Source organism: Cyprinus carpio, chromosome A15 (assembly GCF_018340385.1).
Source record: "Cyprinus carpio isolate SPL01 chromosome A15, ASM1834038v1, whole genome shotgun sequence".
NCBI classification, from domain to species: domain Eukaryota; kingdom Metazoa; phylum Chordata; class Actinopteri; order Cypriniformes; family Cyprinidae; genus Cyprinus; species Cyprinus carpio.
Window position 1 is genome coordinate 14041865 of NC_056586.1, and position 24315 is coordinate 14066179.

Consider the following 24315-nt stretch of genomic DNA (forward strand, 5'->3'; position numbering starts at 1 on the left):
AATTGGGATGCTGACTGCAGGAATGTCCACCAGAGCTGCTGCCCGTGAATTGAATGTTCATTTCTCTACCATAAGCTGTCTCCAAAGGCATTTTAGAGAATTTGGCAGTACATCCAATCGGCCTCACAACCACAGACCACATGTAACCTCACCAGCCCAGGACCTCCACATCCAGCATCTTCACCTCCAAGATCGTCTGAGACCAGCCACCCGGACAGCTGCTGCAAAAATCGGTTTCCATAACCAAATAATTTCTGCACAAACTGTCAGAAACCATCTCAGGGAAGCTTATCTGCATGCTCGTCGTACTCATCAGGGTCTCGACCTGACTGCAGTTCGTTGTCATAACCGACTTGAGTGGGCAAATGCTCACATTCGATGGCATCTGGCACTTTGGAGAGGTGTTCTCTTCACGGATGAATCTCGGTTTTCACTGTACAAGGCAGATGGCAGACAGTGTATATGGAGTTGTGTTGGTGAGCGGTTTGCTGATGTCATCGTTGTGGATCAAGTGGCCCATGGTGGCAGTGGGGTTATGGTATGGGCAGGCGTATGTTATGGACAATGAACACAGGTGCATTTTATTTACAGGTGCAGATACTGTGATGAGATCCTGAGGCCCATTGTTGTGCCATTCATCCATGAACATCACCTTATGTTGCAGCATGATAATGCACAGCCCCATGTTGCAAGGATCTGTACACAATTCCTGGAAGCTGAAAACATCCCAGTTCTTGCATGGCCAGCATACTCACCAGACATGTCACCCGTTGAGCATGTTTGGGATGCTCTGGATCAGCGTATACGACAGCGTGTTCCAGTTCCTGCCAATATCCATCAGCTTCACACAGCCATTGAAGAGGAGTGGACCAACATTCCACAATCAACAACCTGATCAACTCTATGCGAAGGAGATGTGTTGCACTGCGTGAGGCAAATGATGGTCACACCAGATACTGACTGGTTTTCGGACCAGCCGGACCCCCAATACAGTAAAACTGCACATTTTAGAGTGGCCTTTTATTGTGGCCAGCCTAAGGCACACCTGTGCAATAATCATGCTTTCTAATCAGCATCTTGATCTGCCACACCTGTGAGGTGGATGGATTATCTCGGCAAAGGAGAAGTGCTCACTAACACAGATTTAGATAGATTTGTGAACAATATTTGAGAAAAATAGGCCTTTTGTGTACATAGAAAAAGTCTTAGATCTTTGAGTTCAGCTAATGAAAAATGGGGGCAAAAACAAGTGTTGCGTTTATAATTTTGTTCAGTGTATATGTTTATTATCTATTTAGTGTTGTTTGTTAAGTTATATTGATGCCAGCACCTAATTATTCTTGTATTATTGTACTTTGGCAAAAAAAAAAAAAAAAAAAAAAACGTTTCTAAAGTTTAAAGTCTAAAATCTAATCTTTATGTGCCTAGCTCCTGCCAAAGATATAGAAGCTGCGTTCCAGCAAAATGGTGAGTGTGGACTTTAGATCTTTAACTTTCTATCATTTTATGTTATCTTGTTGGTCTTTCATCAGTAATGATATTGTTTCAAAAGTGAATGTGAAAAAGTAAACATTTTAAAACACTTAAAAAAAAATAAAACAATTTTTGTTTTCTTTTTTGTCTTTTTCCAATCTCCCATGGTTCCACTGCTCATGGAATCCAGGTTCTTTAAAGGTGTGAGAGAATTTAATTTTCTTCCATTAAACATTATATTTCATACAGCCTAAATTATATATTTTTTGCAACATAATGCAACCTTGAATCAATATGTTTTGTTTAAACGTTTGGTGTCACATGTTATTCAAAAGTCCAAAATTACATAATTTAAATTTCTGTGCATCTATGCTTCTATCCATTTAATGGGTTTTCAGGCTGGCAGTGAAGGGGAGTTGTGCCCACAGGCTGATCGCATGGGCTCTTCATGCAGTACCAGTACTCTGGCATCCTCTGTCATTGAAGTTGAATCTGGACATGATGATTTGGCTCTATGTCAGGATGAGGATGACATGACCCCACTCCCTCCACCACCAACACTGTCCATTACTGAAGAAATCATGCAGTTCATTAACGAGAGCCGTGCTCGACAAGCCATGGCTGATTTAACATCTGAAGTGGTACATATAGCACAAAAACATTTTGACACCTCAAACCAAGACAGTAATTGCTATAGTAACTCAACACAATGTTTTATTGCTATGGCTATACACACTGACATCAGTGATTAGTTATAGTTATAAGAAAATGGCATTTTAATTTTTTTTTTCCATTGTGTCAGTTGACTCCAGAGTCCCTGGAAGGCCAGCCATTGGAGGCACAGCATTTAGATGAGTCCAAACCACTAATAGCTGAGGTGGATGAAAATAAACATCAGACCAATGATACCAAAAGATCTGAGGCAGAAGAAACTCTGATAGATGGGTCAGACAAAAACGAGGACAGCCATCCATCATGTGAAGCAATTGTTGCTCCAACAGAGGAGCTTGAGGAAGCATCATCACTATTGCAGACCTCCAAAGAAGAGAATCAATTGGGAGTGTTCACATTACCAGAGCCTAGTCATAGTGAATCATCCAACCCAGAAATGAAGGCCACAGATGAAAAGGGGGGAAAAGATACTGAAGACTCTGTTAGTAAAAGTGAAGAACCTCATCTATCTGATAATTTGGGGAAAACCACTGATGACACAGCATGTGAGGCTAAGTCAGCTTGTGCTCACATTGCTACTACATTAAAAGCAACTGACAGCTCTCTTGTCCCCAAAGTAGAACCTGAGCAAAAACTAACCAAAAGTGACAAGCAAATTATTGAGAAGATACGCAGCTATTATGAGGCAGCAGAGGCAGGTGTTGAGGAGGGTCAGACAGCACGAAGAAACAGCTTCTCTCATATTCCTGCTGGATTAGTGAAGGATTCTGTGTCTCGATTCAATGTTTGTGTTCACCAAGACAGCCTAATTGAGTCTGAGAGTAGCCCCTCAGGCTGTGTTGAAACTGACACAGCATCTTCATTACTCCCAACATCAGACCAATCTGACCAGACTTTCAACCATGAGGAATTTGCTGATACAGCCATTCCTCATTCAGATGTATTCCAAGAACAAAAAGAATTATTAAACAGCGAGAATGCAAATAAAAAGGATGAAGACATTTGTGAGTTCAATCCCTGTATGAAACTGTGGAAGGAGAAAGAAAGAACTGGCCAAGGCTCTAAAAATAATCTGAAAGTTCCTTTCTCAAAAGAAAAGAGCTGTGGTGAACACACAGATGCTCCTGAGAAAATCAAGACATCCCTAAATTGCACAACAACCCAGATGCAGCATAAACATGACCATTCACAATGCAGTTCTGACACTTCAGACACATCTAATCTGCAGACCACAGAGACTGTGGATACATCTCTTCAGTATGGAAGTAGAACAAGAGCTAGGATGTCCTCTAATGGAAACCTGGATAGCTTTCCCAGTCAGATTAAAGTTGGCCGATGGTCTCGTCATGGTAAGGTGGTAACGTGTAGCCACACCCTTTATGAGGGAATGGAAGAGGTACCAGATTTAGGATTTTTTGAGGGTGGACCAGTCAATCAGTGCTTGGTAGAAAACTCAGAAAAGATTCTTAATAAAGTGCAAATGCTTGCACGCATGTACACAGCGAAAGCAAGCAGCATGAAGGTACCACTACACCAGAAGAAAACACGAGTGAGCAGGGGAACATGGTCAGTGGAGGGAAAAGAGAGCACTTCACCCAAGTCTCGGCAAGTACAGCTGCACCAGGGAGATATAAGAATACTAAATCATCCCACAGGTAAATTCCTTATCCATATATAATTCAGTTATGATCTTGAGTGATATTATTTTACACATTATTTTTAATCTGTGTTTAATAAAATGTTGCCTATTCTTTTGTTGCAGAAGAGTTTTCAGTATCAACACCCACTGAGACTTTTGGTCACATCATTTTAAGGGAGAAGCTGTCTACAACATATCACCAAGAAAATGATTGCAATCTCATTGGGCCCCCAGATGAGATCTCAACAAATGGATCTAATTCACTGTATTTTTCATGTGCTGAATCCTCTGCTACTTCATTAACAACTGTTATTGAATCACAGGTCTCTGTAATATCAGACCATAGAAAAAGCTCCTTAGACAAATGTGAGTCTAAAGTACAAGAGGGAGATCAATCCTTGTCACTTTCAACTTTCTCAGGAACTCAAGTCCAAGCTGAGCCAGAAATACTCTCCAACCTAGCCAGATTTCCATTGGAAAAGCAGGCTGACATTGTACTGCAGTCCGTTCAGGAGAACCATTGTTCTGTGGATAAATCCATTGCAATTAATAGGACTGAAGAAGGACAGACATTGCAAGAAGAGAACCCTGCTTTTGTGAGCAATTCTGGTCAGAGTAGTGAACTTTTTATTGACCCACTTTTCAGTAAACATTGTGAAAAAGAAGAGACTCACAGTGTAGAGGAGAAAAGGGACTTAATTGCACAGCACTGTGAAAGCATATTGTCCATTGATGATAAACGAGATGAAATACATACAGGACATTTGAATTCCAAGCAGGCCTGGGCTGATACTGAAGCCACTAGCATGGAGGAAATAACACCTGTAATGTCCTCTGTTAGTGAAGTAGGTGCATGTCCCCCTTTACAGTCAGCAGCCTCCTCAAAAAACTGTGTTCTAAACACTGTAGTCATCTCTGAAGGATCAGAGCATTCATACCCTTTAGCCCAGTTGCAAGAAGATGCAACTAGCCCTACACAACAGAAGCCTCTGCTTGGTTCATGTGACAAGTGTAGTCCACTGGATGTTAAATCCAAAGAAGACCTGAGCAATATTTCAAAGAGTTTGAGCCCACCCTCTACACCCCCAGTAGGTGGACCTCCTTTGGATGAGCTTCCAAGGTTTACTAGCCAAAGGCCTTCCAATCTACCTTCTGCCACAGGAAAGAGAACTCCCTTCACCAATTGGAATCCATCATCTCCAGCAACTCAAAGGTATTCTGCGAAGCATGTCACAAACTAAGCTGTAGTTATATGGTGTATCCAACTACTATTTAGATTATGCCATTGTAGTTTATATTACACCAGTGTAAGTATTTGATTTCATTTTAATCTGTCTTATCTTGCCTTTCAGAGTGCCACATACTTCATTGCGGACCAAGGAACAGTTTCAGGATACTTCCGCTTCTGGCCTTTCTCCTTACAGACAATCTTTCTCCCAGGCTCTTAATGACAAGCCTTCAAACATTCCTTTTAGTTGTGGACTTCCTTTAGATGCGAAACCACCATCTGCATTTAGTCCAAACCTGCGAATGCGATCACCCTCTCCAAATAGAAGTGCCCAGAACTCCAGACTGTCCTCAACACCCTCGGCTCTTACAAAGTCTCTTGCTGCCTCTTGTATTAGTCAGACAATTTCTCAAACCATGGCCAAGAGAAGTGCACATCTTCAGACTGCTTCCCCACCTGTGAGCTCTTCCCCTCTGCCCACATCTTCTTTAAGGCTAAGGTCACCATCACCTAAACCCATCACCTTGGACTCAAGTGCAGAGTCAGGTTTTAGTAGAACATCCAGCACTGGGGTAGGGAGTCAGCCCCTAAGGTCTTGTCCATCCCCATTCAGATCAAACAGTCTTCCATCTAGTCCATCAACAGTTCAGTCCCCTCCTTCTTACCGTAGTCAACGGTCAATATCCCCTGCACCTCCAGTTAGCCTCCATTCAGCTCTATCTGCTGACAGCCCAAACTCTGCTGCTCTTGAACAGCCTTCTTACACCAGTTTCAATGGTAATAATAACAATAACAACAGTTTAAGTAATAACAGGTGGGCCACTAACCACAAAAAAGCACCACACTCAAATGTGGATGGACTCCCTCATTTTCATGATCCTCAAAGAACAACCTTGCACAATAGGGTGACTTGTTCCTCTCCATCCTCTGAGCCTAGCTCTCGTGTACAGTCCCCTTCTATTTGCTCATTTTTAGTCACCCAAATCTGCTCCCCTCCACCTGCTCCAAACCACTCCAATCATCTGGTAACAAAGCCACCAAATCCCAGAACCCCTAGACAAGGTGGCTTTTTTACCCCTCTGTCTTTGGAAATCTCAAGATCAACATCAGCTTGCTCATTATCTCCCTGTGAGAGCCCCAGAATCACCTCTCCACCTCCTATTGGCATTCCTGCAAATGTATTGGGTGTTGCTAATCCGCAGCCAAGGAATCCTTTAATAACAAATGCATCTTCTCCAACAAAAGTGGAAACAAACTCTACTCAAAGAGGCCCCAGAATCATCTCTCCTACACCAATGGGAACATCTTCATGTTCAACAACCAACTCACAGAGCCAGAGGAGGCTTCGAGGAACCAGTTTGTCCTTTGTTGCTCTAGGGGATAGACCACCCAGTCCAACTAGACACGAACGCAGGTCTTGGGCAGAAAGTGGACGATGGTCAGTGGGTTCAGAATTGGGCTTAATAAGTCCTTGCGGGGGTTCATACAGTGGCAGCCCATCTTCTATCAGCCCTGGCCCTCTTTCACCTGTCAGACTAACAACTGAAAGGACCAGTCATAGTGGAAAGCATTTCACAAGCATTGCCTGGCCAGATGTACATGATATGTTGACAAAATACAACACGGAGCCTAGTACTGAACCTGATGCTTTGTCCTGCACTGAGACAGAGCAAGATGACAAGGAGGTTGCAGAATCTACTTGTAGGAGCACCCTGATCTGTCCCTATGTCGCTCCTGCTAACCCAAATATAAGAGAGAGTCCCATTCAGTGCCCAACTGAGGGAAAAACAGAAGACAGTGTTACTAATCAAGGGTCCAAAACAACATTAAAAACCAGTTATGCCACCACAGTCAACTTGCAGATTGCCGGGAGTGGGAGGATAGCATCCTTTAGCAATGCACAAGTCAGCCTGACTCAGACACTGTCCCCTCTGGCAGACAGCCAGAGCAGGAGAAGGGTCAGCATCAATAGCTGCAACTTCTCAATGCAGAACTGCAAAAGGCTTTGAGTGGTATGCTCCTGAAGTCTAGTATGGTGCCTATTTCTTCAAAGGCACTTTATCTGACACTTTAGGATGTAGCAGAGGAGTCAGCTTAGAGATCCAAATCCACTCCACTCAGAAGGAAAAAAAATCATGGACTATAAAATACGGGTGACAGCCAGTTGCTATGGTCATTGTGTGTGTTTTTTTTATTTTGTTATATTTTTTTTTAACCCTCAACCCTACTTCTTGGCCAAGATACTAGTAAAACATCAATAAAAGACTGCTTTGCTATATTTGACAATGCTTATTTTATTGCATCCAAGACTATGTAATATGCAAATGTATTATATGTAATTGAACTAAAGCCTCTGTCATTAAAGGCTTTCAGTTGGCTGTGATATATAAAGAACTTATTTATGAAGTAGTTGTTTTTTGGCACTTAACTCGTTTTGCACATTTTTCTCGAATGTGGTCCAGACGTGTCTGGAAAATAGTGTGTTTCAGACAAAACATTCTCATTTTTGTTAAAATACATTTTTATTGCCAGTGTTCCATACAAATTTGGTTAATAATACAGTACATTTGAAAACATGGGAACATAAATTGCTGCTTTGATAAAAATCTGATATTTTGCATTGATGAAAATGTTTGCTGTACACCCTGCAAAAGCATTACATAATGCCCAAGAAAAGTATTTTGATGCAGACTAAGATAAGTTAATGGTAATCAAATGGACTCTTGAATTTGTTTTAATTTTTAGTGTATTTTTTAATGTAATGCGTTGTTGATTTGTTAAGGTTCTTGTCACATAATGCATAAGCCAATTAAACATATATCTCAGATTTGTTTACCTGAGGTCTTGCTCCACACCATGCCTGAAATGGTGCAAAGAAAAGAAATGTTCATACCTGCTCTCTGTACTTACTGTCAAAAAACTCCATGATTGTCACACTGTATGGAAAATGTGCTTGCTGTTATTTGTACCTAAATAAAACCTGCATAGTGTAATTCTGTCTGAGCCACTGATTTACCACAACTTTTATTTTTAGTAAAAACAAATGGTATTTTGCTGGAAACAAGTGATATCATGGTAGATATGTCTCGGATAAGGGTAAAAAAAAAAGCATAGGACCAGAAGAAAATCGGAACCATGATGTTTTAGTGCAGCAATAATCAGTTTAGGAGGGTGATTGCAGTATTAAACTTTTCTGTAGTGAGGATTTCACTCCTGTATGTTTCAGCATGACAGACATATGAAGGATTATAAAACGCGTAATTCTCCACGTATTTAATCGCGTTTCTTAAAGAACCACATACATTAAAACTACATCGACTATGCAATTATTAAATAGGCTATGTACACTTGTCAAGTCAACATAACGTAGCTACTTTCAGTTTCGGTGGCTCCTCCACTACAGATATTTAAATGACTCATGAGGGCATCACAGTCCAGCCCAATCACGCGGCAATATAGGCTAAAGATACACTCGCAGTTCACACTCGGCCGAGGTTGTACTACGGCGCTCACGAAGACGGATAGATTTAGTCGATGTCATTTCAGCTGAAAGCGGACAGAGATTCGGCGTTTTGTTATTGTTGTGGTTTTTCCTCGGATTTGTGGCAGATGAAAACACGCTGACGTGTTCTGCAGAATGTTTCCGCCTGAATGTGCAATTCTGTTTGTTGACGTCTTAAACTATTCCCTCCATAAATGTTTGATGAGGTAGGTCGGTGCTGCTACTGCAGTTTTAAAAATAACTCTTGAGTATCTAAATAAATGTTTATGAAAAAAATGAGTTTTTTTCAAATTAAATTATCATCAATAGAAATAGATCAAAATAGGTCTATTAAAAAAAAAACATAATAAATACAAATATTGTTGCATCTTTTCAAGGAATATTCTTGTTGATTTTGTATTATATAATGTATTGTGAAATCTGTATATGTTTTTTTTACCCCCTGTCTTGTTTCTTTAGATTAGAGGCAGAATGTGTCTTCAGCTGTTCTAGCGTGTATCTACTAATAAAAGCCAAACCCTAGTGAGGGGGAAATGTAGCCGCTCAAAGTCCCAGTGTCTTCCTAGGCCTGATGACAGATGTGTTGGGAAGGGAGAGCTGGACATTTGATATGAAGAAAGAGTTGCTCCAATATCCCATGCATTTTACTTCATTATTTCTGTATCTGCTGATCATGTTGACAAGACAGATCAAGTGTCAATGCAGCAAAGAGAGTGTAAAGATGGTGAAAAAGATCGCAACGGAGCTGAGCAAAGTGGTACCAAATGATTTAGCACTACTTTCTGTTTTCACTTCTGAATGGAAAAATTCTTTCTAGTCTGTTCTTACTCTGCTTCTGTTTAAGGTGTGGTTTCTCTCATAACAGAAAAACAACAGCATGCTGTACACTCCAACTCTAGCAGATTATGAGGTATGTGATTTCACACACAATCTTTATTTACCTGTATACTGTTCAAATGTGCTGCCAAAAACCATTTGGCCTGAAGGGGCACTTGAATCTTTGGCATTTGATAGTATCATAACTGTGAGGATAACTGATCAATTTAACTGAATTGCTTTAAAACTGGAGGCTAGAGAGAGTGCTTTTGATCATTTGCATTAATATAAAGGCTAAATGTTTACTCAGTAATATTGTAGGCAGTGATGTTGAAGTTCTGGGCTCATAGATTTTTGTGGAGAACAGCTGGGACATTTTTGTGCTTTGTTTATTTTTTAGTTGACCTTTAGTGTACACACAACTGTAAGTGGAATACATTCTTGCACTCATTAACTGATAAATTTCAAAAAGATTCTAACATTAGTTTCAGTACCATCTGTAGATTATGTTGTATAATTTTATTTCATTATCTATATACAGGCCAGTGTGATTCAGAGTGAGAAAGCACAGATGTCACACTTATCACAAAGTGTTACGGCAAAATATGTAAGATTTATTAAAGGATTAGTTCACTTCCAGAGTAAAAAATTCCTGATAAATTACTCACCCTCATGTCATCCAAAATGTTAAACTCTTTCTTTCTTCAGTCAAAATTTTTTTTTTTTTTTTTGAGTGTACTGTTAAAAAGATAGCATTCTATTTTTAAGTGACTTATTTGATCTTGTTTGTTAATGGACATTTGTGTGGAAGAAACCAGACCAAATTCCAGTTAAAACTGTATAATATTAATATATATATATATATATATATATATATATATATATATATATATATATATATATATATATATATATATATATATATATATATATATATATATATATATATATATTAGGGCTGTCAAATGATTAATCACGATTAATCACATCCAAAATAAAAGTTTTGTTTACATAATATATGTGTGCATACTGTGTATATTTTATTATGTATATATAAATACACACACATAAATTATATATTTAGAAAATATTTACATGTATATACATTTTATATATTTATATTCTTATATTTTATATTATATATAAATATATTTAATATATAAACATAACATATTCTTCTTAAATATATACATGCATGTGTGTGTATTTATATATACATAATAAATATACACAGTATACACACATATATTATGTAAACAAAAACTTTTATTTTGGATGTGATTAATCGTGATTAATCATTTGACAGCCCTAATATATATATATATATATATATATATATATATATATATATATATATATATATATATATATATATATTATGATATTATTGCAAACAGTGTTTATTGAATTTGTCATCAGTAATCAAAATTCCTTCAATTAAAATAAAAATGTTATACAGAGAAATAGGTTTGTGATAGGTTTATTATAGGTTTGCTCTTTTCATTTCATTAGGAATGGTGTTGACTACAATATTATACTTATATACATATTTAATGAAGCCACAAATTCAAATTTTCTGGAGAACTCTGAAAAGGAATAAAACTGACCATTGTCATCTATCAATTCGTTAACAATATAGATATTATTTAAATGGCAATTTTCAAAAAATAATGACTTCTGTAAATAGTATTCTGATTGTTTCAAATAAGCTATTAAGTGTGCGAATATAGTTAAAGCAGGATCCAAAACCAAATCACGATAATCATTCAAATCAAGAACTAGCTTACATTGTTAGATATGTGGCAACCATTTATAAACCCTGACTGAAACTCACCAATCAGATTTAACTAGTTTTGCCAGGACAAATGCCAAAATTTTAAAGTCATTATGTTGTCAAGTTATCAATCAAAAGAGTATTTTGGTACTAGGTTAATAATACTCTTTCTCAGTGATGGTGGAAGTCATCCACTGACAAATTATTTTTCATAAACTACCAAGAAAAATTTAGATAAAGGGTCACACATTTTTTAGAATGTTCTGAAGTCAACCTATTGCTCTTCACAGAATTTTTTTTCGCATTTAACTCCACCTTTCTTTTTTTCAAGATGAAAGAAATATGTACTATTTTTTCTCCCATCTCTAGCCACTGCTTTCTTGATCTAATAAAGACTCCAATTGCTTTTCCTGCATATGTTGTGTTATTTTAGAGTTTATTCATTCATATTCATATTGAAAGTTCCTCTCATAAATAAATCCCAATATCTGATCAGTAATTGGACGCTTTTTCTAATGTAAATGTGCCAATGATGCTCTCATAGAACTTTTTTTTTGGCATATTCAAATCTGCTTCTTGTAGTCAGAACAGGAAAAACACATGAAATCTCATTTTCACAAGCGCAGTACGAACCACATTTGTATTCAGTTTTCTCGAATGTTTTTTTTTTTTCACTTCTGAATAGAAAAATTCTGTCTAGTCTGTTCTTACTCTGCTCCTGTTTAAGGTTTGGTTTCTCTCATAACAGAAAAACGATAGCATGCTCTACACTCCAACTCTAGCAGATTATGAGGTATGGGATTTCACACACAATCTTTAGTATACTGTATACTGTTCATATATGCTGCCAAAAACCATTTGGCCTGAAGGGGCACTTGAATCTTTGGCATTTGATAGTATCATAACTGTGAGGATAACTGATCAATTTAACTGAATTGCTTTAAAACTGGAGGCTAGAGAGAGTGCTTTTGATCATTTGCATTAATATCAATAATATATATATATATATATGCTGGTTATTTTTTACATACTGTAGATAAACAATGTATTTTTGTTGAAAGGTCTGTGCAGTCTTTAAGCCTCACCGCTTCTACAGGCTATTAATTGTTGTCATCTCCTTTAGCAGAACTGCTCCAGGTCTGCGCTTACATGCTTTGCATTGGAAGTGAATGTTTTGTTGGTCGAAATCCAGAGTTTGGCCAAATTTCAGTTTTGGCAACTACCAAGGATCCTCAAGTTGCTGGCGTATAAGGTGAGTTCAATATCTGACATTTAGGATGATCCAGTAATGGTATTTCACAGTAATATTTGTAACAGTTTGTAATGACTTCAAGGCTAGCAAGAAACCAAAGGGATCCACAAGTAAACTTTTCAAATATGTTAATTCAAATAAACATTGTTACATTGCAAAACTGTAGGGATCACAAGATATTTTAAAGGAACATTGAGGTAATACTTATTTAAAATACTATTCTTTATTATTCAGCAGTTATTGAAAATTATTGATTTAATCACAGCCAGTAAAACTAAAAACCATTCAATTCACAATACACAACATAATGTCCAAAGCTGGCAGTGGCAAGTATGTGGAAAGAAACCATGAGAGGAATGGAAACTCAGCGATGGAAGCACACTTTCTAGGGTTGACACACATTCAGACAATGCTATTTTAAGCATAAATGCATGCATTCATACATACATACATAGATGTTTCACCAGATATAATGCAGTCATTAAAAAAAAACATGTTAAAAAAGATTAAAATTTACATATGAACAATATCAATATCACTAAAAATAAAATTGATACTAAGTCTATAACACCAACCTCCTTTTAATGCAAGGAAACAGGCACAAGCATTACTTTTTGAATTGAGAGAACAGTTTCTACCTCTCTTGCAAATCCTGTAGGCTGCTAGCAATTCACCTCATTGTCACACTGATAGTCTCTCACACATTTGTTGTCAGCAGGGCTGTGGTAAAACTGTGAGAATACCTTTTCTTGCCCTCCTGGTTCCCAGACAGTTTAAATTTCTCTGATACCTGGGTGCAGGGGCGTTCCATAGTGATAAGGCACGTACACCTGTTAAATATACAACACCATGTTAAACTTCAACCTGATTCACTGCTGAAATTGTAGATCTGTTCCACAACCTAAGCTGCTTTGTTGTTTACTCTCTACACAGGCAGCTGCCTTTTAAGTAAACATCCTAATCCTAATATTATATGACACTGACTTTGTAATAGTGAGCAACTCATGTCTCAAAAAACAACAATCTTTAAGTAAACTCCACATAAGACATTGCTCATAATTGATTCCAGTTTGATAATTTAATCAAGCATTATAATCTAATAAGCAGCTCTTAAAAATAATGCTTCTTACGTGGGGTGCATGAGACTCTGCTTACAATTAAATCCAATAGATTTTGAAGTTAGCATGTTGAACTTGACACTATAAGTTAAATTCAAATATAACCTAGAAATGTATTAATGAGAATTACACATGCACATATCATAGAACTAAAAAAGGACAAGGAATAAATGCTGTTTCTGATTTTGTGAATCTGGATTACATTGTTTCTGGAATGCTTTATCTTCCAAACACGTTATCTGCTGTGCATTAACCTTACATAATTCCATATTAAGTTTCAGGACAAAATGAAGCCATGCCCAGACTGCGAGCTCTATAAAGAAGAAAAAGCAGAGACTTTTTTGGAAACCTTGCTAAATGTTTTACAACAAATCAATGCTGAAAAAAGCTGTGCTCCAAAGAGGAAAAAGAGACATTTAGAAAGAAAAAAAAAGAAAAGAGAAAACCTTAAGAACATGATTTGAAGGAGCAGCATTGTGGATTCCTGAAGCAGTTCTGGAGGAGTTTCTAAATAGCAAAAGACCATATACCAAGCTGCACACCTACAGTACATATCCATCTGTATATGAACATGCAAAGATATATTTTATTAAATCAATTTTATGGAATATTTGTTACAACAGCCTGTTTTGACAACAAACTAAACCCATGACCACTTTTTGGCTAATAATACAGTTTCTTGATTTGAGAATTACTTCAGTATATTCAACTAAAATAAATTATTTCTGAAGATTTAACTAGTCAAAGGAACCAAAAGCATTAGCCTGGGCCATAAAATGTGATAAGACTTGTTCCTTTTACAAATGTTGACCTTTTGTAACATACCATGCTGAGTCATTAAATAGCCAATAATAAGTGTCCATTATTGGCAAATAAAGTTCTTATGTTATGCTCTCTCGCTGCTCTGTAATTTTGGAAAGGAAAGAGTCTGCTAAAAAAAGAATAATGTGATGCACTTTATGAAAATATCATCCAAAACCAGTGCAAACCAGTGCTCTGTTAACAATGTTGACAAACCGTATAGAATATCCTTCTTTGATTTTGGTAGGGGTTTACCTTGATGATTATCTGTGTCTTGAAATGTCTTGACTTGTTTTATTTAGGCTACCCTGAGATATGTGCAATACAATGAATGTCTTACATGCTTTGTTTGATGAAAGTCACACATAAATCCATAAAGCAACCAAGAATCTGTAGAAAATCCAAACAAATATTTATACTGTGATTCATGTCCACCAGCAAAACTTTATAAAGTTGCTTTAGTCTGAAATGTTTCAAGACAATAATAATAAATAATTTACTGTAATTTGACCTTTACAGATGGTCTGTAACTTTGCAGAAATCATGCATGATCACACTACATAATAGCTTTAAATGTATGTCAATAGATAAGGTTAATTGTGCAACATATATTTAACCATTGTTCTACTTAATTGACATGAAAGGAATTTGACAGCCTTCAGGTATTTCAAAGGGCATGTTGCCATGTCAGACTTTGTCAGTCCAAAGATAGTCGTTTCATATCTCTTAACAGTTGAATCTGATTAAATCTTTTTCTGGGTAAAAACACGATAACGTTTACATTTATCAACCGATTTCAGAGGTTTGTTATATACATACAGTTAAAAATAACTTTGCCTCTACACTTGTTGATGTAGTGTAGAAAACTATAAGCTGACTACTTCACCTCCTTATTTAGGGCAGGAGGAGCCCTCAACAAATCACAATACTTGATTTTTAAACCATAAATGTAGTTTGTTAAATATCACAATTTTATTATTCCCAAACAAAAATTAAAACATCAATAAAAACATGCATCAATAATAAAATCCACAGCAGTAGAAAATAGCTCTCCTCAAAATGGCATGGAGGGTCGGGCCTGCTCTTATGCCTACCACCTGTAAGAGACAAAAGAAAACAGAAGAAAGACCCACAGCATACACCGCAAACAAAGAGTAACCTTTAAATCAATATTTCAGTGCCAACCTTCTAGGTAATACTCACCACACAGCAGTGCCACGCCACCCAAATCACCTACACCAGGGGAGGTTAAGTGTCGATGCAGGCCCGGCCCTGTACAAAGCCACTACACACTGCAAGACCTAACAAGAGGAGAGCAATATCAACTTCAGCACAGTTACCCAATCTCAGCGATCAATCCCAAGACCAAACTCCAAATATAATAGATACAGAGAAGATACAGTTATTCAGCATTCCAACAAGGCTCCAACAAAGTCAGCTCATTGCTCAAGGTACTGCAGCAATAAATGTTTGCCTGCCCCGCTTTCCTGACAGTGTAAAACCACTTAATAAATCAGCCTATACGAAAGGATAAAAACTGCACGTCAAGCACAAGGATTAAGGCTGCACGTCGAGCACAAAAGTTAAAAGGCTGCACATCGAGAACCAGAGTTGAGTGGCTGAATGTCGAGCACAACTTTAGAAACATGCCAGTCTTACTAGTTCTACTGAAGAAACAAAGTCACCTACATCTTGGATGCACTGGGAGTAAGCAGATAAACATCAAATATTAATTTCTGGGTGAACTATCGCTTTAAGGATCTAAAGAATCATATCAATTTGAAGAAAATGGACGGTGAACTACAGATCACATAATTCAGTGGACAATTAATAGAAATGTTAATCTGTATAAAGAACGTGAGAATAAATCTGTTCTCAAATACAGACGATAACAAGAACTCAGCATCCACTCTCTTCTCTTATCCGGGATACTCTTCTTCTGTGTTTGTTTACACTGGTTTTCGAAACAGCACCACCACTATTGCCTTTTTGTGCCGGTCAAGTGATCCTAGCTCAAATCTATATAATTATATATATATATATATATATATATATATAAAATTGTTATTTTTAATGAAAGAGAACTCAAACTATCAATCTGTAGAAATTATATAAGAAATGTACTGATTTATTTACTTACATCAGACCCTCAAAACCCTCTTTATGAGCTTGATTATAAAGGGAGGGATATTTAAACTGAGGATTTTGTGACACTATTCAGGTGTAACCAGTACTTGATCATTACATCATCCTGGAGAAAATGAAAAAGTGAAACAGATCAATTTCATTAGGGATGCACCGAATCCAGATTTTTTGGGTTCGGCCGAATACCGAATCCACTGTTTAAGATTTTTTACGTTTGCCCACTTAGAAAGAAATGAATGGTCTGTAATTTTTATGGTAGGTTTATTTTAACGTATAGAGACAGAATACCAACCAAAAAATCCAGAAAAAACACATTATATAAAGATTAGAAATTGATTTGCATTTCAGTGAGTGAAGCAATATTTGATCCCCAAGCAAAACATGACTTAGTACTTGGTGCAGAAACCCTTGTTGGGAAGCACAGAGGTAAGAAGTTTTTTGTAGTTGGTCACCAGGATTTTGGTCCACTCCTCTTTACAGATCCTCTCTAAATCCTTAAGGTTTCTTGGCTGTCGTTTGGCAACCCTCCACAGATTTTCTATAGGATTGAGGTCTGGAGACTGGCTAGGCCACTTCATGACCTTAATGGGCTTCTTTTTGAGCCACTCCTTTGTTGCCTAGGGGATATGTTTCGGGTCATTGTCATGCTGAAAGACCCATCCATGACCCATCTTCAGTTTTTTGGCTGAGGGAAGGAAGTTCTTGTCCAAGATTTTACAGTACATGGCCCGTCCATTTGCCCCTCGATGCGGTGAAGTCATCCTGTACCTTTAGCAGAAAAACAGCCCCAAAGCATAATGTTCCCACCTCTGTGCTTGACTGTAGGGATGGTGTTCTTGGGGTCATGGTCAGCATTTCTCTCCCTCCAAACACGGCGAGTCAGGTTCATGCCAAAGAGCTCAATTTTAGTCTCATCTGAGCACAGCACTTTCTCCCAAGCCTTCTCTGAATCATTTAGATGTTCTTTGGCAAACTTTAAATGGGCCTGTACATGTGTCTTCTTGAGCAGGGGGACCTTGAGGACGCTGCAGGATTTCAGTTTATTGCAGCGTATAGTGTTACCAATGTTATGCTTGGTGACTGTGGTCCCAGCTGCCTCGAGATCATTAACAAGCTCCTCCTGTGTAGTTCTGGGCTGATCCATCAACTTTCTCATGATCATCCTTACCCCATGAGGCAAGATCTTGCACGGAGCTCCAGACTGAGGCCGATTGATGGTTGTTTTGTATTTTTCCATTTCTGAATAATCACACCAACAGCTATCTGATCTTCTTCTCACCAAGCTTCTTGCTGATGGTCTTGTAGCCCATTCAAGCCTTGTGCAGATCTACAATCTTGCCTCTGACATCCTTTGACAGCTCTTTGGTCTTGCCCATGGTGGTGGGAGAGGTTGGAATGGAATATACAGATTGTGTGGACAGGTGTCTTATACACCTTACGAGCTGACATTAGGAGTAACTTCTTAAAGAGACAGGACTTATTTGTGTTCCACATGGACACATAACCAATCTGTGGGAGCCAGAATTCTTGAAAATACTTATTTCACTCACTGAAATGAAAATCAATTTCTAACCTTTATATAATTTTTTTCTGGATTTTTAGGTTGACATTCTGTTTCTATCTGTTAAAATAAACTTACCATAAAAATTACAGACCCTTAATTTCTTTGTAAAGTGGGCAAACTTACAAAATCAGCAGGGGATCAAGTAAATATTTTCCCCACTATACAAAGGAAGCGAAGGAGCAACATGTCGAAAAGCATGTTGTTATTCGTGTTTTATGCCAATATGAATGCTTCCTCCCATTCAATTAACAAGATGCAGAACAAAGTTAAAAAATTACCAAAAATGACAAGCAATTAATGGCTACATTTTATTTATTTATTTTTTTTAATGATAACGCTAGAATTCACTTTGTGGTTTAAATAGCAGTGACAAATAAACTAAGCAGAGCAGAGACTGTGGAGGATAAAAAATCAGATGAAAACTTTAATGAAAATTAGAAAGCCTCTGCAACTAATTGAAATAAGTTAAAGTACTAAAATAACTAAAACTGAAATAAAAATAAATTAAAGCTTTATTTAAATAAACATGACTACTAAATTAATACGATGAAATATGAAAATATAAAAATAAAAGCCAGTTCAAAATATTTTATTATTACAATGAAATATTAATATTAATATTAATATTTTGTAAGTTACAATATTATTACAAATATAAAATGGCATATAATTAACACTGCATAATTAGTGTTAACTCAGTAGGAAATACAGCATGAAAAATGTTGTAAAGATTAAAGGAAGATGCAAATGTTGGTTCTACTGAGCGTGTTTTGTCCTGTTGGGTTTGTAAATCTTTGCAGGTCTCTGTTGTGGAATTATGGAAGTCTGTTTGAGATCCTTTCATGCCACTGACTGAATATCACAAGCCCTCAGGCAGTTTGTTCAGACCAAAAAAAAAAGGACGCTGTGCACTTTCAGACATGGTCTCATTCCAAGCGGGCTAAAACCGCTCCAAATTTTAAAATCCCAAACACATCAGCAGCCAAAGATCTGCCCAGACATCATCACAATTGTCACTTGTAAATCATCAAACAGCCCTCCCTGTCTTTCACATTCACAGTGTTCCTTACAAACATTATAATTATTAAATAGCTTTCATATATCCATGTAGACAGACAATTTCCTCTTGCAGTTATGTATCTAAACCTTTGTGACAACAAATAGGAGCAAAACTACAGCATCTGAAAGAAGCTCTGTAATATGGAGCACATATTTTTACTGAGTACGCTGGACAATACTGCTTTTTGTATTCTGAACTGAAATGTCTTTGCGTCTCTTGAGGCTATAAATCTTTAAGCCCTGAAGTGGGTCAGAAAAGGTAAAAAGAGTTGAGAGAAAATGTGATGCTTGTCAGATCCGCGTCACGTTCAGCAGCGGGCAGCTCTTAAAGAAATAGCAGCCAAAACAACATAATAACCTCACTGCTGTGATGACTGTTAATCAAAGAAAAAAGAGGAAATCAGTAACATTCATAACTTTAAGGATTCGTCTGTATTTAGTTTAGTATTTAGTGTTTGATAACTTTATTCAATTTGCGTATATTTCTGCTGTGGGGCACAGGTACCCTAATATGACATTTATTATAATGGGTTTATGTGAAGATTGTTTTAAGTTCACTCAAATAAGAAGTCATTTTTAAAGTCTAATAAATGTTAAAATTGATAGCTCTTCATTGTAATGTAATGTTGAATGGCTATAGTCAGTAATTAAATATTGGAGGGAAATTTTTTATAGGGAAATCAGTATTAATTAGTATCAGTGATACTGGCCTTCAGTCATAAACAAGATGCCATTAAACAAATATTATAAAATTATAAAATTATTAAAATGATTTGTATGGGGAAGTAAAAATCTTGTGTATTTGCAGTAGCTTGGCAGAGAGAGTGCATCACAGAGAGGGCTGATATGCACCAGAGAGATCCTTTTTGTAGCCATTGCTGTTTGCTATAAAATAGATTTATGGGAGGAAACCCCTTGAGGTTAAAACACGATGATGGTTAGTCTGTAATTAGTCTGTAGTCTGTAGTCTGTAGTCAGTAATTATCAGTTCTTGTACCTCACCTTTGCGTGAAACAGCGCGGGTGTCCTCCAAAGCACTAGATGGCGCTCCGCAGCTCTCGCTCTACTTGTTGCTTACGGAAGTTTAAGGAAAGAAAACAACATAGGCCTCCGCAGCCTGATTGAAACAAAACCAGACAGCTGTTTAAAGGTAAGAAGACTTTTATCCAGTCTTTAATGGTGAGTTTAAGGCATATTTCGCGATATCGTGTTTTCGTGATAAACTAAGATGTGACCGTGGAAATTAAACGACGAGTGCTTCTTGTAAAATAAGATGTATGTTAGTCAGCTCGTGTGCTAATTCCTTATCCACTGGATTTGGCAGCATTAGCCAGAGCACAGCACCCTAAACACTCAAAACAACAGAAACAAACTAGATGGACTGTTGACGTATATCTGTAGTTTAAGCACGTTAGTCGTATTATGCATACACAAGTAAAGAGATAGAGTGCACTGTTTGATCGAATCGCTATGTAAACGTTATGACTCGCATCATGCTCCGAGTCTCATATTCTCTGTCTGGTTTCAGTCTAGTAACATGTTTATGAACGAATCTTGCATCTGTTTGCAACAGTTAATTATTCTTTGCTTTTTACACGTATTTGATGTGGTTTATACAGTAGTGTTGTCGTCTGGATAACACGGATAGAAGGAAACAGAGAGATGTCTGACAGCGAGGACAGTGATTTCTCTGATAATCAGAGCGAGAGGAGCAGCGAGGCTGAGGAGGTGGAGGAGAATGAGGTGAGACAACCATGATCTTTAAATAAACATAATACTGATATGCATTATTTAATATTTTAATTATTTATATATAAATGCATTTATATTATGTAAAATAAATATATATAACAAATATGTTTTAATAAATAATGTTTGCAATATAAGGATGAGGAGGAACAGGGGAGTGTAGCTGGCAGTGACAAGGCTGAGGAGGAGGGAGAAGATTTGGAGGATGAGGAGGAATATGATGAAGAGGAGGAAGAGGATGATGACCGGCCCAGGAAAAAACCTCGGCATGGTGGCTTCATCCTGGATGAAGCCGGTTAGAAATTCCCTTACCAATATATGTTTCTAAGATTAAACTAATTTACATCATCTTTTGCATACATTAAGATGTCATTTGAAACGCTACAATGTGTATTTTTTTTTCCATGCTTGACTAGATGTTGATGATGAATATGAAGATGAAGATCCATGGGAGGATGGTGCTGAAGACATCTTAGAAAAAGGTCAGAAATGATTATTAATTGAAATGAATTATTTGTGCATGTTATGTTTGATTTACATTTAAATCTGAATAAGTTATTAAATATTTAATGTTCGTGTAATAGCATGTGGAATTGATGTCCCCTGTATATGCATAATATAAACTCTGGCAGGTGGAGTTAATATCTCTCTTGATATAATGTGACCAGTATGTATCATATCCATACCTTTATGAAATGGAGGCATTTTAAGTGGAATACCAACGTCATGCTGTATATTAAATATGTTGTATAAAATGATGCCAGTTATTTAAATGTGTTTCTTGCGCTCATGGATTCTTTATTTCTTATGCATGCCTCCTTCAGTTAACGGTAAACCAATTCCAGATTTCTCTGCTCTTTGTTTTCTTTCTGTCTAAATAAACTGATTAATTCTCAGACCATTGTTTCACATTCGGTAAAATCCATACCCATGATGCACCCCTCTAACATTTGTTTTGTGATGTTTAAAGATGTTTGGCTAATGTTTAATTTGCTTAAATTTCTTAACAAGGAGCATGGATGGCAAATACATTTTTAGCGGTACACTTTTTCTTCTTTGCATGTATTTGTTAAAATACATTCAATAAGGTCAAAGTCAATAAAGCCAACAATTTTAAAATGCACCATTGATTGAAAAAGGGGACTGTTGAGAGGGGACTGACTGAGTTCTGAAAGGGAACCAAATATGGTCATTTGCCTGAAACTGCTCCTTTGAACAAAAACAAAACCCAATTCCTTATTTCTGATAGTATTCAAGTGTGCTTATTGTATTGCATCTGCTAACAGTGACATGACATCATTATCATGTAGTTTCCATCTTTAAAATATATTACATTTGTAAGCCTGCCCATCATTGGTAATTTCCCTTTTTATTTCTGTTTACCTGGTCCTGTCTATGCCCTTGCCTGAAATTGCTGTGTGCACATGACTTTGTATTATGGCTCATGTTCCTCCCTTCCTCCCTCAACTCTGGATTTGAGCAGAAGAGGCCGAAGGTATGTGCTTAAATCTTCTGGTGTGCATTGATATTCACTTATATTCAACATGTGTCTGTCACGTATCTGTTTACACATGCACTGCTTTTAGTCAATCTGAATACGTTCAGTCTGGTTGTGAATTCTGAATGTACACTACCATTCAAAGAAAAACATCACGGTTTCAATAAAATATTAAGCAGCACATCTGTTATCAATATTAAGAAATGTTTCTTGAGCAGAAAAAATATCTACTTTTTAAGTTTTATTACATTTACTCACACATCGTATGCAAAAATGATGTATAATAAATAATTGCTTACAAAGAATCAAAGATTTAGATTATATTTGTTGGATTAAGATCTGCACCACCTTTTTTAATTTCATTTAGATAATTCAGTTTAAGCAATTAGTCATTAGTGAAATTATGAACGGATTATTACGATGCATGGAAGGATAGCTACTGACAGTTTTTTGAGTTGTTCTAATTTATTAATTTTTTTTGTCATATAATTGTTTGCTCTGTTGTCATCTGTTAGTGTCAAACATTGACCATGTAGTTTTGGATGAGGATCACTCCGGTTCAAGGAGGTTGCAGAATCTTTGGAGGTGAGAAAGCTACACTGCACACTTACACATGGCTGAATCTGAAGTATTTTAAATACCTGTTTTAATACTGGTTCTCTTTAGGGATTCACGCGAGGAAGCTCTGGGGGAGTATTACATGAGAAAATATGCCAAGTCCTCAGGGGGAGAGCAGTAAGTCTTCACCTGTACACAATGCGTATGGCACTTTTACAAAATGTGTGGCTCATTGTGGAACATGCATGTGTTGGAATTAAAGGAATGTTGGTCTTGCTGTGTTAACCTCTCTGCTTGTTGCTAAATATTGTTCTTCTGTTGTTTACTTCAGTATCTACGGCGGCACTGAAGATCTTTCTGATGACATCACCCAGCAGCAGTTGCTTCCTGGGGTCAAGTATGGGAAAAAAAAATTGTTGATGATGCTGAATTAAGTATTTTTGAAAAGACCATTGGGCTTGTGTTAAGAGATTTGTCTCTTTCAGGGATCCTAATTTGTGGACCGTTAAGTGCAAGGTTAGTTATGGACACTATCTAACATTTGGCTTTGGGTGCTGTGATGAGACTGCTGTATGTGCATGGTTTAATTCTTCTGTTTCTTTGTAGATTGGAGAAGAGAGAGCAACTGCTATTGCCTTAATGCGAAAATTCATTGCTTATCAGTGCACCGACACAGTAAGATTTCCACAGTTCCTCTGTCTTAACTTAAGGTCTTTTTGATTTGTTACAGCCAGTGTTAGCACCATGGTTTATTAATACCTTAAATGGTGTCAGTTCTTTTGACTTATTATGTAAGGCACAGAACTGTATGAACATTATCTTGGGTGCTTTGCAAAAAACTTTTCTCGCTCGTTGACATTTTTCTGAAAACAGTCGGTTTAATTTTTGTTGTCAAATTGTAGGCCAAGTGAGAAGAAAAAAAACTACAATGCAGAAAGTACATTAGTACAACAAAAATGTTTGCTTGAAGGTATGTGGTGCCAATATGTTGTGCTTTGTTTCTCTCCATAGCCGCTCCAAATCAAATCAGTGGTGGCTCCTGAGCACGTCAAAGGTTATATCTATGTGGAGGCGTACAAGCAGACCCACGTCAAGGCCGCTATTGAGGGCGTCGGAAACCTGCGTATGGGCTTCTGGAACCAGCAGATGGTGCCCATTAAAGAGATGACAGATGTGCTGAAAGTGGTTAAGGAAGTGACTAACCTTAAACCAAAATCTTGGGTTCGTCTTAAGAGAGGCCTTTATAAAGATGACATTGCCCAGGTGGGTACACCAGAACACTTGGCTGTATAGTCATAAAGGAAACGTCTCCCAGAAGGGGAGCTAGATATTGTGTTTTGAGTTACGTTGTTCGATTTGTCACTTGCACAGCTCTACATCTGTGCCAGGAAAACGTTTGATGCATGTATTTATTTGCCTTTTTTTAGGTGGACGGGGAAGTCTTTTGGTGCTATTGATTTAGATCGC

General features: G+C 37.2%; 2 protein-coding genes across 4 annotated transcripts in view; both read left to right on the plus strand.

Annotated features, from left to right (window-relative positions):
* LOC109104007 overlaps positions 1–8005 on the plus strand; it is a 59610-nt gene extending 51605 nt beyond the window's left edge. For both annotated transcript variants that reach the window (XM_042771085.1, XM_042771086.1), the window contains 6 exons: positions 1429–1467; positions 1664–1674; positions 1872–2114; positions 2276–3800; positions 3908–4997; positions 5137–8005. In XM_042771085.1, coding sequence (XP_042627019.1) covers positions 1429–1467; positions 1664–1674; positions 1872–2114; positions 2276–3800; positions 3908–4997; positions 5137–7021 — 4793 coding nt within the window. In that variant the 3' untranslated portion in view covers positions 7022–8005. The remainder of the gene's footprint in view (positions 1–1428; positions 1468–1663; positions 1675–1871; positions 2115–2275; positions 3801–3907; positions 4998–5136) is intronic.
* Positions 8006–20052: 12047 nt separating this feature from the next.
* On the plus strand, positions 20053–24156 carry LOC109104364 (transcription elongation factor SPT5). 2 transcript variants are annotated; one of them, XM_042771123.1, is made up of 12 exons: positions 20053–20193; positions 20663–20786; positions 20931–21087; positions 21209–21274; positions 21617–21622; positions 22276–22287; positions 22806–22875; positions 22957–23025; positions 23180–23245; positions 23334–23364; positions 23455–23523; positions 23860–24156. In XM_042771123.1, exons 2-12 carry the CDS (start codon positions 20706–20708, stop codon positions 24139–24141), a joined length of 909 nt encoding a protein of 302 aa, XP_042627057.1. In that variant the 5' UTR covers positions 20053–20193; positions 20663–20705; the 3' UTR covers positions 24142–24156. The 2 variants fall into 2 exon arrangements, with proteins under 2 accessions (XP_042627057.1, XP_042627059.1); XM_042771125.1 differs by lacking the exon at positions 21617–21622 and having other exon boundaries at positions 20054–20193.
* The last annotated feature ends 159 nt before the right edge of the window (positions 24157–24315 follow it).